The sequence below is a fragment of the Mytilus galloprovincialis genome, chromosome 10, assembly GCF_965363235.1.
Source record: "Mytilus galloprovincialis chromosome 10, xbMytGall1.hap1.1, whole genome shotgun sequence".
Taxonomy (NCBI): domain Eukaryota; kingdom Metazoa; phylum Mollusca; class Bivalvia; order Mytilida; family Mytilidae; genus Mytilus; species Mytilus galloprovincialis.
Window position 1 is genome coordinate 47,149,557 of NC_134847.1, and position 16,999 is coordinate 47,166,555.

The following is a 16,999-nucleotide window of genomic DNA, read 5'->3' on the forward strand; positions in this document are numbered from 1 at the left end:
GCAAAAATAATCACGAAATATAATGCTACCCATGTTAAAACTACAATAAAGTATAGCTTGCATCAACTATTTTTTTAAATAAAGTTTATGCAGGAGCTTTTAAAGGGAGAAAGAAACCAAAAAAAATGAAAAGAAGCTATAGCGTGCCGCTATAAGGACGATGTTTTATCTCTGAAGAATTTGAAATTTAGTGTCAGTACTTTTGGACGCACCGTGATATCAGTCCACCAATCTTTATAGACAAATGATGATCATCAGTAAAAGATAAAAAGATACATAAAATCTCTTTCTTCAAAATCTACATAAATGACATACCAGAAGGTATTCGCTCAAGTGTTAGACTCTTTGCAGATGATACCATAGTTTATCTGACCATTGCATCAGACGCAGTTAGTGTGAACCTACAAGAGAACATCAACAAGCTTGTAATCTGGGAAACAAAATAGAAAACGACCTTTCATCCTGATAAATGCAATGTATTAACAATCACAAGAAAATGCAAACCTATAGTTAGAGAATACAAATTGCACGGACACACACTGGAGACTGTTAAATCTCCCAAATATCTAGGGTGTACCATTAGCTTAGACTTACGAACACATCAGAAACATCTGTAACAAAGCAAACAAGACCATTCGATTTCTGAAACGAAACCTCAATATCAGTAACACTACTATAAAGAAAACTGCATGCAAATCCCCAGTCAGACCAACCTTGGAGTATGCATGCCGTATATGGGACCCTTTTTAGCAGAACAACAAACACCGGCTAGAAATAGTACAAAGAAGAGCAGCAAGATATGTTACTTACAGATATTACAACACATCATCTCGGTTAGTGAAATGATTACCATACTAGAATGGAAAACCCTTGAAGACCAGAGAAAAACAGCAAGACTCACAATGATGTACAAACTTGCAAACGGGATGGTAAATGTAAATATACTGAGGTCGACTGAGACATTAATTAGTTTACGGCAAAACCGTTTCCATTTGTAAACTTTTCATTTTTATGTACACATCGCAACTTCAAGAAACGCCCCCTTTAAATCATAATATGGTGTATTTATTTATATTTCTGCAAGTTGACACGATGTTACATAACTTGTGTTACTTTCATCATTAATAATGATGCGAACAAGGACGCTATTTAGTGGATCAATGGTTCCTACGATTATATAACATTGTATAAATGGTACATTCAGTGGCGGATGCAGGAATTTTCGAAAGGGGGGGGGTGCTAGCCCAGGGCAAAGGGGGGGTGCAGGGGGGTGCAAACATATGTCCCGATTCAAATGCATTGATCGGCCAAAATAAAGGGGGGGTGCGGACCCCCGGAACCCCCTCTCTGGATCCGCCACTGCCATTGAATTGACTGCTGTATTCGTCCATTTGAAATTAATATGTCCCTAAGAACAGTAAATTGTATCTCTTATAAATTATAAGAGATACAATTTACTATTCTTAGGGACATATGTTTGAATCTGAAAATACTTAAATTAAACAGATAAATCATAAATGTATTTAATAAAACCATTGGTTAATGAAATGATCGTATCCTTAACAGGACTAACGTCCGGAAGGGACGGTGATGTTTTAGCTAGATCGAAAATTTCAAGCGTCTGTTCAACATTGAGTCCATTAAAACTCAAGCAACATGAATATAATCCAAAAACATATTTGTAGATGTCTTTTACAGAAATGCAACAGTGGTAAACACCTTAAAACATTGCATTATTTATTGCTGCGTTTTTAGCTATCCAATTGTTCGTTGAACGATTGAAAATCAACAATGGGAATGCAAAATTGTTCTGAAGGTCCCCCAGAGAATTTTTGTCTGCTCTAGAAAAAATTGTTTAATAAGCATTAGACCTGGCTCTAAAGGTCCAAGAGAGCTTTTCTTATCACTTGGCGTCCGTCATTGTCCATTAACTTTTACCAAAAAGTAAAATCTTCTCCTCTGAAACTACTATATAGGCCAAATAAAACTAAACTTGGCCTAAATCAGCCTTAGGGTATTTAGTTAAAAATAAATATTGGATGACCCCGTTCATCAAATAAGATGGCCACCATAGCTAAAAATAAAACATGGAGGTAAAATGATTTTTTTTGGCTTATATTGTTGAAAGGAATACATTTAGAGCAAATCTGACCAGGGGTCAAAACGTTCATCAGGTCAAGATCTAGATCTATCTGCCTAAAAATTTTCAGACACATCAGATAACCTGTTGTTGGGGTTGCTGCCCCTGAATTGGTGATGTTAAGGAAATTTTTAAGTTTTTGATTATTATCTTGAATATTATAATAGATATATAGATAAACTGTATTCAGCAAAGCAAGATCTACAAATAAGTCAACATGACCAAAAATGTTAATTGGACCCCATCCAGAGTTATTGCCCTTTAACACGTTTAAAGTCAATTTTTCATAATTTTTTGCAATCTTCAAAGATTAAGTACCCCACAAATGATTACTCTACCAACTTAAATACTATGGCATTCAAGACAACTTCTACTTCTTGTACTGTCCTTGGGCCTGTACACTTTTTGATATTGTGGCAATATTGAAATTAAGAGTTATTTTGTTAGCTCCCTTGTTAGCTTGAGTGATTTACATCTTATATAATTTCAATTGTTTACATGAAGACTTTCACCTGTGTTTATGTACACAATAAATTGACTCCTTTTCTAAACCGATTATTCATAGTTAAAGGTAAGATGGTGTTGGAAATTGGTTAAATTGCAAATCTTATTTCAATAAAATACCATTTGTTAAGTCATTTTGTTATTAATTATATACTGGACTCAATTTCAAACATTGTCTAGAAATCATACTTTCCTGGTAAATATCAGGATTCATTACAGCCATGCTGTTTACTATTACTGTTCTGGACCAATTTGTCCCTTAAATTTTTTGGCATTATTTAGGGTTCAAACGCTAGGACTTGGGTATAAAATGGTTTAAATGATAGTTAAAAAACCCTTACTGAAAGTAAGACATTTAACTTCTGTATTGTTGTACAACTTACTGTCATAGTATTAGAATATCTATTGTGTATTTTGGTATGAAATAAATATGATAATTTAGGTATTATTTCTTTAAGACTTCCCTTCCTAGAATACTGGCTTATACTTGTCCAAATCATTATCTGGTCAAGTATTAGCTTTGTCCTCCCAGAGAATTGTCCATTATGTCGATTGTTGTAGACACTTGTCACCTAGTGTGACAAGGTGTCCAGGGCAGAACTGGTCTTCATAGTTTATGTAAAGAACCTGGGTTAATTTGGTTATTTCGTTGCTGCGCTAGCATTAAGTAAAAAGGTATCCGGAAAACATTACTTTTGCTTGAATGTTAGATCAGTTCATTCACAGATATATATATAAATAAACTACGTTCAATCCTATGATTGCGTTGGATAAAAACCGCAATTTTTATATGTGTGCATGTAAAACAAATTTCTTTGTAGAAGGGTCTAAAAACAGCACAAACAACATTTTCCAAAAGACCAAAAAAGTGAAAAAGTATATTTAAACAAAATGCATTTGACTAACAGGTGGAACAACTGATGTTCTTTAACCCTGCTGACTGCCATTGGGGATTGCCAAATAAAATTGATCACAAGATGTAACAAAATGGATAAATTGAATGCTTAACAGAAAAAAAAATTAATTTGTGGCCAAGATGTTATGCCACAAACATACGGTGTAAATATTTTTTTAGTACACCAGATCCGGATTTCGACAATGAATGTCTCTTCAGTGATGTTAGGGATCGAAACGGTATTTAGAAGGCCATATAAAAAGTACCCTCATTTTTAGATAGACTCTTGAATTTTAAAGAGTCAATATAGGATGAACGGATCATATATGGACCATAATTTGGTATTCGGCCTTTGGTTTCTTTTTGTATCCTTTTTTATAAGTTCTAAAACTTTAACTTTTATTCTGTGGGTTGTGTTGGTGTTAGAATAGTATTAATGGAACAATTGAGTTTTTCAAGAAAAAATTAATACATTTTGATTCACCGTTTACGTGACAGGAAACCAAACAGGAAACCAATCTTTATTTTCTTTATTTTGCACAATATATTTCAAAAGACATAAATGAACACCATTACTAGTGTTACTTGCTTCATGTTAATATTTAAAATCTATTTTCAAAGTTAAATTAAAGTTTTTTTTAAACGCGACAGGAAACCATAAGAAACCGAAAGCATTTTTTAAGTTTTATTTTATTGCAAAATCTGCTCAAAATAATCTGAACAGTATACTTTTTCTTACAGTGAGTTGACTGTTAGTGTTGCTCTCCACCAATTGCAACTCATTAAAAATTTTGACCAAATTGCAATTTGTTTTATTAAACCAAATTGTTCAACTGGTCAGAAATTTGAACCAACTGCTGTAGAAAACCACAGCCAAGTCATGAAAGTGCAAGGTGATAAAATAAAACATACTTACAATCCTATAAGACTTTAACTCCACTTTAATGATGTTGTGACAAAATTAGTTTATCAGTTTGTATAGTTATATTATATTCATTTCCATGCTGAAGGGGAACTGTTTATTTTGAATTGCTATTAAATTGTCCAAACTAAGCTTTCATATAGTTTTTCTTTCTAAAAGTATTCTATATTTATAAGAATCAGACATTATGTGAATTAAAACATTTCATATTCAGTAAAATATGTGTAAAATTGCAATATATGTTTGTAGGAAGTTTCCATGGGGGAGATAATAACTTTTCTTTCAAAAAGTCTTTATTCAAAAGAATAATATTTTAGGTTATCTCCCCTGAAAACTTATCAATAGCATATTGTTATTTCACACATATTTTACTGAATATATGATGTTTTATTTAAATGATATCTGATTCTTATAAATATAGAATACTTTTAGAAAGAAAAACTATATGAAAGCTTAGTTTGGACAATTTTATAGCAATTCAAAATAAACAGTTCCTCTTCAGCATGGAAATGACTATAATATAACTATACAAACTGATAAACTAATTTTGTCACAACATCATTAAAGTGGAGTTAAAGTCTTATAAGATTGTAAGTATATTTTATTTTATCACCTTGCACTTTCACATTTTGACTGAACAATTTGTTCAATATTCTGACCAGTTGAACAATTTGGTTTAATAAAACAAATTGCAATTTGGTCAAAATTTTGAATGAGTTGCAATTGGTGGAGAGCAACACTAACAGTCAACTCACTGTAAAATCCATCTTAAATGTAACAGTATTATAAAACTCCTAAATATGTGCTTGTTTTGAAAACAATTAGTATAATTTATTCAGAAATTTCCATATTTTCTTCATTGATACAGGATACCATAATCGTTGTATCTTGATGTTTTAGCCAAAAAAATGTATTTATATTTGGTTTTGAAATTCCAGTTATATACAATTTATTCCAAATCATTGGCAATGTAAAATTCTTTAAATCCAGTAAAGAAAAAAACTTTTAACTTGTAATTAAAATCTTTAAAATAGGCACCATGTGATATTTGTGACCTGTACACCATCTACATGGTTTCCACATTTTAACCTACTTTAGTGGGCTAAAATCAATAAAGTACTTCCTTTCAAGTCAAGCATGGTAAAAGTTTACTTCTCCTTTGACAAGTTTATTGCGTTTCTGAAAAGTGTTTGCAGAACATGAATAAAAACAAATAATTAAAAATTGTGACAAAGATACCAACTTTGTACATTCCAAGTGTAACGGTATATTAACATGTATTTTTTATTAAATTATCTTTATTCACCTAAAATATCCAGTAATATTTACTGCTGAAGCAAACTCAATCCAACGAGCATCGGCACAATGATAAGAGACGTAATGTTGATTGAATTTTCCAAGGACCCTTTACATCGTTATCTGGAAACGAAGTGTGTTATAACGTCTGTCAAATCTGAAATCGATTTTGTCAAGTCATTGGGCATAAATTTATTTTCACACAAGATCGTATGTAACATTATGCACATAGGAAAAATAATAGGCCCCGGCGCAATCTCTTTGAAAATTGTATTTTCCTTTTTTAAACAAGACGAAACAAGTCTACAGATTATGTTTGCTAACATCCCGTTGGAAACAAAAACAATGTTTAGACCTAGTATTTCATATATCCCGCCGTAAGGGCGTGATCACATGTTAGTCACATGTTTCACGTATGACCGGAAATGATTAGACAAAAACAATTTTAATAAAAAAAAAGGAAATAACTGGACTTCTGTTTCGTGTGAAATGTAACGCATAACGATAACATCATTTTCTAACTTAATTATTACGAAGAACAAAACTAGAATGTAAATCATCTATGATTTACCTGTTTGAACATCTCGCGAGAGTTCATATTTGCATATTGTTATAAAGAATTCTATTACAACAAAGCAGATTACATCATCTAAAATTTGCGTTATGAAATCGGAAACCAAAGTAACGCTAGTGTTCTTACACCTGCTACAGAAATACTTATAGTTCTCGGCATTTTCTTCTGACTATTCTTATTGGTCGATGTTCTTTATTATTTGAAAGCAATAGTTACGAATTTGCCGGTGACGATTATCTATAAATCAGTCAGCGTTATGCACTTCGGAAGCGAAAAGTAACGCGAGAATTGACACAAAAATACGGTCGTATAATCTTTGAAATTTGTTAATCTAGGGAAGAGTAGCACACACTTGTATGTTGATAAAAATAAAGGCATCTTTAGATGTAGTTACAACTTTTCTTACAGTAATACACATTTTTATCACTTTTCTATCGTTATAGGAAATGAGCCCAATAGCAAATTAGGGTCCATATATATGATACATGTACAAACCCAAACGAAAATATAATATATATATATATATTGTTATTGTATAGTCTATATCATCTGTTCAGTTTTTCCATCTTTGTGCGATGATATTCAACACTTTTTAGGGGTCATCAATAATTGTCAACCATTTTCCAAAGTGTACAAAACGTACACTTGGGGGGAGGGGGTTAAAAAATCAACATTTTTACCGTACGCTTTTTTTTTATTTCCAGAATTTATTTCTTTTCCGTAGGGAAGGTCGATGTATAAAATCGAGAATTGGCTTGGGTGTGTTTCTCTTCTTATTTCTTCTTTATTATTGTCACTTGATGATATTTATTACGATATCATAATTCTCCTCAATCCGGATTGAACTTTTAAAACATCAAATCATATGAAAACTAAATCTTTCAAAAATGTAAACTTGTAAAAAATTTTAAACAAAAAGTTTGCAAGCATTTCTCAGTACCCCCGATCGTCAATTTCACCTGCTTTATTATAAATCTTTATCGTTTCACTCTGTTTAATAAACAAAAAACTGATGGAAACACTAAATTCTTTGAATGTTTTGATTTTGACAAGATGTCATTTTGTGAAAAAGATTTTAAACTGGTCCTTCGCTTAATTTCCTTGTAATGTATTCCAAAACAGTAAACCAATATAAAAACGGAAGTAAACTTATTTTTCTTAGTATAAGCCTCCTTTAATTAGGAGCACCTCCATATGAAGTTTAACCTTAACCTTAAAAATTATCCAATATATGTACACGTTACAGTATATATATATACATAAACGATAATAGTGCCATGAATGGCATATTTACAGGGACCTTTTAAATAGAAATACAGGCGGGAAATTTAAAAACTTAAAATGTTTTAAAACATTACACTTTTATTGATTGCTGTCTTGAGCTCTGATTCCATCAACAACTGTCAGTCCATACTTTACCAATGCAATATAACCATGCATTTCCCTTTCTTTGATTCTAAGCATAGTTTATGTGCCCTTTTGTTAATCTTTTGCATGCTCTAGGTGCCCTTTTTCATTGGAGTTACCACTGTGTGATAGGGGAAACACTAATCTTTGAACTCTTTATTCTAACAAAACACAGGCATCACAGATAGATGTCATCAAATAAAACAGTCAGATTGTGTTAGTTTATTTTCAATGTAAATTTCTATATTAAACTAAAATATAATAAACAGGATCTTCTTTTTATTAAGAATGATTGATTCCTCTCTTGAAATCTGAAAATGGTTGATGTACACTTTTTGAGGGAGGGTGGGGGGTCTGAAAAAGTGTACGTTTTGTACACTTTGGAAAATGGTTGACAATTATGGATGACCCCTTAGTGTTTTGTTTTCAATCTATTTATCAGTATTGTTACAAAATCTTTTAGACTCATATAATTTTTCATGTTTGTGTAGTATTGTCAACTTTGATGATCCAATACCTATTAAGTTTACTGGTTGGTAGATTCTTGTAAACTCTTCTAGAATACCTCCATCACAGCAAATTACGACTCTTCACTGTCATACGGTAGCATTATATCTCCTGAAATAAAATATCAACAATATTGTACTGAACTGCAAGCAGATCTTAATGCAGCTGCTGTTAAACCTTAAAAAAGGAACACATAACAACACCAAATCAAATGCAAACAAATCTATCGGCTTCCTGAAGAGAAATCTAAAAGTACAGAATATCTAGCACCAATTTCAAATCCTGTGCATACCAATCCATAGTGAGACCAAAACTTGAATATGCCTGTAGTTTATGGGATCCACACACAACAGAATACAAAAATAAGCTAGAAATGGTACAGAGGTGTGCGGCGTTATGTATGTAATAACAACCACAACACCAGTAGTGTTACCTCCATAAAAAACAATCTCCAATGGATCTCACTTGCTGAGTGCTCCTCAAATCCAGACTAATTATATTCTACAAAGTCGTCCATGGTCTTATTGCAATTCCATCACTAGTCTTTATACCAACATATACTAGAGCAAGAAAACAATTTTTGTACAATGATAATTTTGATCACATACTCTGTGCAAGCCCAACTGTTCATAATCTTCAATATAAATGAAGCTGAAACAGTAAATCAGAAAAATAATAATAATAATTTTGAAATAATCAGTTTTAACAGAAATAGACATCATCGTTGGTATAAAATATTTAGAAACACCTTCTTGAATCATCAAGTTATTTTTATTACATTTTAAAGTTGTCTTTTACATCGACAATTTTAAGTCTTTTGAGTTCTATTTACATAGTATTACATACATACGTGTATACATACAATATATGAATCATCATTTTTATGCCCCACCTACGATAGTAGAGGGGCATTATGTTTTCTGGTCTGTGCCTCTGTTCGTTCGTCAGTTCGTTCGTCCCGCTTCAGGTTAAAGTTTTTGGTCGAGGTAGTTTTTGATGAAGTTGAAGTCCAATCAATTTGAAACTTAGTACACATGTTCCCTATGATATGATCTTTCTAATTTTAATGTCAAATTAAAGTATTGACCCCAATTTCATGGTCCACTGAACAAAGAAGAAGATAGTGTGAAGCTCAGGTTAAAGTTTTTGGTCAAGGTAGTTTTTGATGAAGTTGAAGTCCAATCAACTTGAAACTTAGTACACATGTTAACTATGATATGATCTTTCTAATTTTAATGCCAAATTAAAGTATTTACCCCAATTTCACGGTCCAGTGAACATGTAAAATGATAGTGCGAGTGGGGCATCCGTGTACTATGGACACATTCTTGTTTCACAAAGATTTTAAAAAATTGGACCTACATATCTTTCATTATTAAGTTCTAATATCCATATATGAGGCATTACTTGTATTATCTTTTCTTTCAGGAAATGTTCCATTGTCATTTGTGCCTGCAAGACAAGCTACAGTGTTAAACTGGCTTTTAGATAAACATAGAAAATCACAGTTGTCACAACAACCTGAGAAAGAAGATGACATTGAACAAGAAACTATTATGGTTCCTAGAGATTACAAGTACTAAGGATTTATTTAGCTAATTTTCTTTTGTGAAGAGCTTTGTTTCTCTATCATCATGATCATGTCTATTTTTCCATAGCAAATTAATTTAAGATGTATCTCTTACTGAAAGTATCATGGTGTTTTGATAGTATGCTTTGGCAATTCAATTTCATACATGTATACCCATACTGCATGTTAAACCGTGAGACATATGCATGCTAACTTTACAGTATCTTCTTTTTAAAACTTATTTGAATGTTTATTTAATTGAAAAAAGGATATAACCATTCAATATTAATTTACTTATGATAAATGTTTTTACTTGTAATATTATTTAAATATATACAAATGATATATATTCATGTGTCTAAATATAGAACATCTGGATTATAGTTAAAGGCTATTCTCAAGAGGGTGCAAGATGGTTCTGAAATAGAGATACTGTATAAACAATGAATAAATAAAAGATACTTTAAAAAGTGGAAAAGAACACCAAAATTACATCATCTTCATGAACTACAATTCATGCAAAAAATATATCTAAAACACTTAAGTATGTTAAAAGAATTGTTTAAATCAGTTAGCCTTAATATTGTGATAGTGGTTTTAATGTTGAACAATCTAGATTATAGCTATTTTACGAAATTTTCATTTGATCTTACTGACAGATAATTTCCTTTCTCAGCACAGTAGAGTAATATGAAAAACTATTGACAGAAACACGTGCCCCTTGTCAATAAAATTAACAACGTCGTCATATGCAAAATAGGGATAAACAGATTATCTTGGTCATCTTAACTCAATTGCTTTTCTCACTTTTGCCTGATGAATCAAGCTAGAAAATCAATCTCTTTGAGATGATCAACGATAAAGTCTAAATATTGGTACCTCGTTCTATACAGTGAAATTGCTTGTCTAGCCTAGATGATAGTACATGTATCTGACGAGGTACAAATAATAATGAATAATGATTTCTTTTTGTAGATATCTGTATCCAGAATTTTTACCACCAACAAATTATCGTCACAGAGATAGAATAAGAGAGAAATTAGAGAGACAAGACATGTTTAGTAGAAGGACAATGATAGAAGTTCCAGAATTTTATGTTGGTTTGTAGATTTTAGTATTTCAACCGAAAATTTAATATGGTTTTTGATCTATTACTGTAAGTATTCTGATGAGCTTTGTCATTTGTCACTGTCCAAGGTCAGATGATTTTGTGCTGAGTTATGGTCTTTGAACATAGAAAATTCACTTAAGGAAGTTCACTTGTCATGTTTGGGATTTTTGTCAGATTTTCGGAATCCTCTGGTTTTATCCATTTGTATGCCATAAAGAAAATTATCCATTGACCCCCATTTTTTTTAATAAATTTTTACATGTATAATGATAAGCTAACTGTAAAAGTCTTATAAAATTTTAATTATTTTTTAATAGTTTTTGAGAACTTAAACTTGTCAATGATAATGCTATGAAAAGTCAAGAGAGAATATTTTCCTGCCAAAAGTTCAATGGCTAATATCTTGAAAACAAGCACATCGACCTCTTTATTCGTTCCCTATCAATATAAACTAGTGTTTTAAAAAGTTCATTATTTTGAAACTGAGAAGTGAACTGCCTTAAATAATCAGTTTTCAACATTTTTTTTTGTCATGCTTGAAGATATTGCCTTAATATTTTTACAAAGTTTACACCATGCATGACAAGTTATGGATCTAGTTGAAATTTCGTTCCATTACATCAAATTTTTAACCCGTAGGGGACTATGTATTGCCATGCAATACTCACAGAATGCTTGTTAAATTTATTTTTTAGGTAGTATTCTAGCAGTTAATGTAGCAGATACATATGCACCAAGCAAAAACACAAGATTTGTAGGCATTTGTATTAGTAGAGAAAATGATGGATTACGAACAAACTTCATCCTGAGAAACCATATTGATGGAAATGGTAAGAAAAAAACTTCTGTCAATGTTTCATCTGCAGTTGACCTTTTAATCAAGATAACTCATGAAAAAGGCAACATTAAGTTGTCAAAATTATGGTTTTAATATTTTCAAATCATATATTTCTTTATATACATGTGAAAATAATGAAATCACAATGGGATTCATAAATTTTATAAGAGGAGGGGGGCACTGACTGCCTTTAGAGGGGGCCTGTTCCAGTCAATCTTCAGTGATCCCTATATAACCAACCAATATTTTCCCATAAAAAGGATCTGCCTTTGAACTAATTTCATTAAACATGAAATTGAAAATATGATGTTTTCAACCATTATCTAACATAACCATAGCTACCTAAATTTTACATTTTGGTTGGCATTAATGTTGATCTTTTTCAAGAAGTTGCAATTCATGTTGGAACCAAATGGTTGTTCATCCATGATTATTTCACTTTTTTGTTTATTAAATACTCTGAAACCTCTTTACAAGAACCCCTTTTATGACTGAAGAATTTGTTTAGTTGATACAGGTATCTGGTTTATACAGGTACACGATATGTTGATGTTGCTATAAATTCATTGGAGCAACTTTGGTTGATGGTTCAGACCTTAAATTTGATTTTTGAAACCATATGCATGGGAGATAACTCTGTTTATTGAAAAACAATTTTGTGCCACCTCCTTCTCTAGTTTTCTATGCACTAATACTTTTATTCCATTAAACCTCTTCTTTGTAATAAAGATAGACACATACTTTTAATTCAGAAAATATTGCGTGCATTTTTTATTGCGATTTTGTCATTTTAGACTGAGATGCAATCTTAATTTTAAAAAAAATAATCTTGTTTAACTCATATAAAAATTTCAAAATGTGAGTTTAAAATAATGCAATTATAATTCTTTCACATTTTTTTGCAATAATGAAAACATAGCAATAATTTCTGAATTTACATAAATAACACAGCTATCATTCAGTTTATTGAGAAAAATTATGATTTGGATTAAAATATAATTCTTTTCTATTCAGGTATAGAAATAAAATATGACATGTACAGTCCATTACTACAGAGTATAGAAGTATTGAAACTTGAGAAAAGATTAGATGATGAGTTATTTTACCTAAGAGATTGTCCCCCAGAATACAGTACCATACAATTTGATATGGAGCCTATTCATCTGCCTACAGGAAGTGCTGTTCCACTAAATACTATAAAGGTTAGTTGTTTTAGGTACTTGTAACATGTTAAGAATGTACTTAGGTCAGGTTTTGGAATTTGTGTCAGATGTTTGGATTCCTTGGTGTTTTTCCTTAAGATAAAATATTTTGCCCCATAACACTCATGTATTTATCTTTTCATATTAGGGACCTCAGTGGCCAAGTGGTCTAAGTAGTTACTACTGTAATCACTAGCAGGTCAACACTGAGGTTGTGAGTTGGAACCCCGCTCGAGCGGGTGCACTCGACTCCAATCTTAATTGACTAGGATTGTCAGTTTTCCTATTGAAGGTCGTTGGTTTTCTACGGACACTCCTCCACCAATAAAAACTGGCCGCCACGAAATAGCCTAAATGCGGTGCTTAAAAGTGGCGTTAAAACACCAAAAATCAATCATATCTTTTCATATTAGACTTAATACCCCATACATAGTCATTTAGCAAAATTTAAGCAGATTCTAGATTTTCTTTCGTTTGATTTGAGACCCAAATAATACCGTGGAAATATAAGGTAAAAGTCCAAGTCTGCCTTTTCCTGCCATATTTTAAAAATCAAATATCTCGTAAAGGAGCTCCATGACCTAATAATATTTTTATCTTTATTTTTATCCTTAAATAATGCTCTTCCTGCTTACAGTATAAGTTAAAATTTATGATGAACATAGTTGTTTGAGATATTCTTTTGTCATCCTGTTGTACACTTTAAGGAGGTTCGAGGGTACAAAAAATCAGCAAAAATTGAAACATTTGTTTTTTCCTTCCAAATTTAATTTATTACACTATTATTTTTTACTGTATGATATGGTACAAAAATCCACCAAAATAATCAATTCATTTTAGCCCCAGATGACTTTTAAAATGTTTATATCATTGAAAAAGCTTCAAATTATCTCCCTTTGGTGAAAAAATGCCATTTTTAGCTCACCTGGCCTAAAAGGCCATGTGAGCTTTTCTCATCACTTGGCGTCCGTCGTCGTCGTCTGTCGTCGTTAACAATTTTTCAAACATCTTCTCCTCTGAAACTATTGAATGGATTTGAATGAAACTTAAAATGATTGTTCCTTAGATTATCCTGCACAAAGTGTGTGCTTCGATTTTTGATCCGTCAAAAAACATGGCCACCGTTACTTAAAATAGAACATAGGGGTCAAATGCAGTTTTTGGCTTATATCTCAAAAACGGAAGCATTAAGAGCAAATCTGATGTGGGGTAAAACTGTTCATTAGGTCAAGATCTATCAGCCCAGAAATTTTCAGATGAATCAAACAAACCATTGTTGGGTTGCTGCCACTTAATTGGTAATTTTAAGGAAATTTTGCAGTTTTTGGTCATTATCTTGAATATTATTATAGATGAAGATAAACTGTAAACAGCAAAAATGATCAGCAAAGTAAGATCTACAAATAGGTTAATATGACCAAAATTGTCAATTGACCCCTTAAGGGGTAAATGTCCTTTAATGACAATTTTTCACAATTTGTTCATCATATTTGCTAACTTTAAAATATCTTCTCCTCTGAAACTACTGAATGGATTTGGATGAAACTTAGCATGATAGTTTCTTAGATTATCCTGCACAAAGTGTGTGCTTCGATTTTTGATCCGTCAAAAAACATGGCCGCCCTTACTTTAAATAGAACATAGGGGTCAAATGCAGTTTTTGGCTTATATCTCAAAAACGAAAGCATTTAGAGCAAATCTGACAGGTGTAAAAATGTTCATTAGGTCAAGATCTATCAGCCCTGAAATTTTCAGATGAATCAAACAACCCATTGTTGGGTTGCTGCCACTTAATTGGTAATTTTAAGGAAATTTTGCAGTTTTTGGTCATTATCTTGAATATTATTATAGATAAAGATAAACTGTAAACAGCAAAAATGATCAGCAAAGTAAGATCTACAAATAAGTTAATATGACCAAAATTGTCAATTGACCCCTTAAGGGGTTATTGTCCTTTAATGACAATTTTTCACAATTTGTTCATCATATTTGCTAACTTTAAAAAATCTTCTCCTCTAAAACTACTCAACCAAATTCAACCAAACTTCATTTGAATGATCAGTAGGGTGTATAAAATAAAGTTTGTGTTTTATTTTCTATTTCGTCAAAAAACATGGCCGAAGGCATTGTTTACCAGGTGAGCGATTCAGGCTCTTGAGAGCCTCTTGTTTTGCATAAAAATTGAAATAACTTTTTTAATACATTGGTGAGGTATATTTTCTTATTATTTTTTTTCAAAAGAACTGTTCTTAAACTAAACTATTGTAAAATTAAAGCGATTTCTGTAATTTAGTTCTTTTTTTATTTCGATTTTACCTTTTTTTCTCCTATTTGTTCAACAGAAAAAAAAGGACCTTAACAAAGATGCATGCTTCATTCAAAGGCAGATTGTGAGCTTAAATGAACGGTGACCCCATATTTTTTCTATTTTTTCCATTAAGTATAGGATAAAGTTTATTTATAGAAAAAAATAGTAAAATCCTATATTTAAAAAAAAATGATTTAGACCCGCGAGCCCCTTAATTACAGTATGTAAAAAAAACCCCATAAAATCTTAATCTGCAGCTTTCAGCAATAAATCACAAACTGTTCTATTAAAGTGAGACATTTTTAATTGTACCAATATTCTATGAGGGATCTTCTGTCAAGTCATTGATGTATGAAGGGCTGCAAAGGAATAAAGTATTCATACATACAAAATATATACATATATAAACTACTGGGGCTTCATTATATTTGTTGGATACCAATTTTTTGTGGGTATAGGTGAACCACAAAATTAAATGTCAACGAATGTAGACTTAGGCCAAACCACGAAATCAATTATCCATGAACATGTAAGTTTTCCTTAATCCACAAAAATTGGTTCCAACGAAAATAAATGAATCCACATTATATACATTGTCTTGAATAAACAAAAAATATTCTGAGAGATTTGAGGCTTCTAAGCATTTGTCCTGATTTCTGCCAAGTACAAATGAACTGTCTATCGAAGGCAAGGTGCAGGTTTCAAGTTATGTTACAATGTTCAAAACTAAATAGACATGCCTCTATGGTCACATTGTAGCATGCCTGCCTCAAGGTTCAAAGTTCATTCTCAGAACAGGTCCCGAATATGCAATTTATTTGCTACTGGATGTGAAAGTAATCATTTATCATGATTATCATCAAAACTAAATACTTATGAAGAAACTAATGAATATTGGACACAAAGTATGTAACATGAAAAACAAATTAAATATTGTTTAGATGCTTACAATACTTTACATAATGTCGATTCATTTATTTTCATAGGTATCAAATTTCGTGGATTGAAAAAAACTTGTAATTTATTATTTTATTTCATGGTTTTGCCCATCACTGCCTACAAAGCCTACAGAAAATTTGTAAGTTGTTGAACGTTTGAATTCGTGGTTCAATTGTACCCACAAAACCCACAAAAATTGGTATCCAATGAATAATAAGGAATCCACTGTATACCATTTAACACTGGTTTAATGAAGCTTCTTTTTTGCAGGTGCCCCTTGGTCCAAGACCATGGGATAAAAAATGGGATATCAAAAATTTTAAAGGACTTCAACCATCAAACAGAGTATTGGGTAAGAGAGCAGCCACACGACTAGAAAGGAGTGCCAAACCTTGGGAGAAACATGACTTGATGAAACAATATCGTGAAAATATAAACGATGATGATGTACAGACAGCCTTAAAAGAAGTAGTTCTTAAAACAAAGAAAAAAAGTACAAAATCACAAAGAAGACAATAAACCATTAAAACTAATATTATATTTTCATATTGTTCTTTTGATGTCTGTTTTTTTTTTTTAAATTAACTGTCTTAAAGGCAGAGTGTGAGCTGTTGCCATCACACTTTTATGGCTTATTTTGAAACAGATTACCAAAGTATTAAAACATCTGAGATTAACCTTAAATGTTTTGAATATGTGAATTTAAGTTAAAATTTAACAGATTCAAAAAGGGAGACATAGGACCTAAGGTATGCTGTTTCCCGCGGCGGTGGCATCAACAATGTA

General features: G+C 31.6%; 1 protein-coding gene across 1 annotated transcript; it reads left to right on the forward strand.

The window, feature by feature from the left end:
• The first annotated feature begins 1,606 nt into the window (after positions 1–1,606).
• On the forward strand, positions 1,607–16,759 carry LOC143047684 (large ribosomal subunit protein bL19m-like). Its single transcript, XM_076220889.1, has 6 exons — positions 1,607–1,711; positions 9,674–9,821; positions 10,791–10,915; positions 11,622–11,756; positions 12,779–12,966; positions 16,484–16,759. The coding sequence occupies exons 1-6, from the start codon at positions 1,657–1,659 to the stop codon at positions 16,730–16,732; spliced, it is 900 nt and encodes a 299-aa protein (XP_076077004.1). The 5' UTR covers positions 1,607–1,656; the 3' UTR covers positions 16,733–16,759.
• Positions 16,760–16,999: the final 240 nt, after the last annotated feature.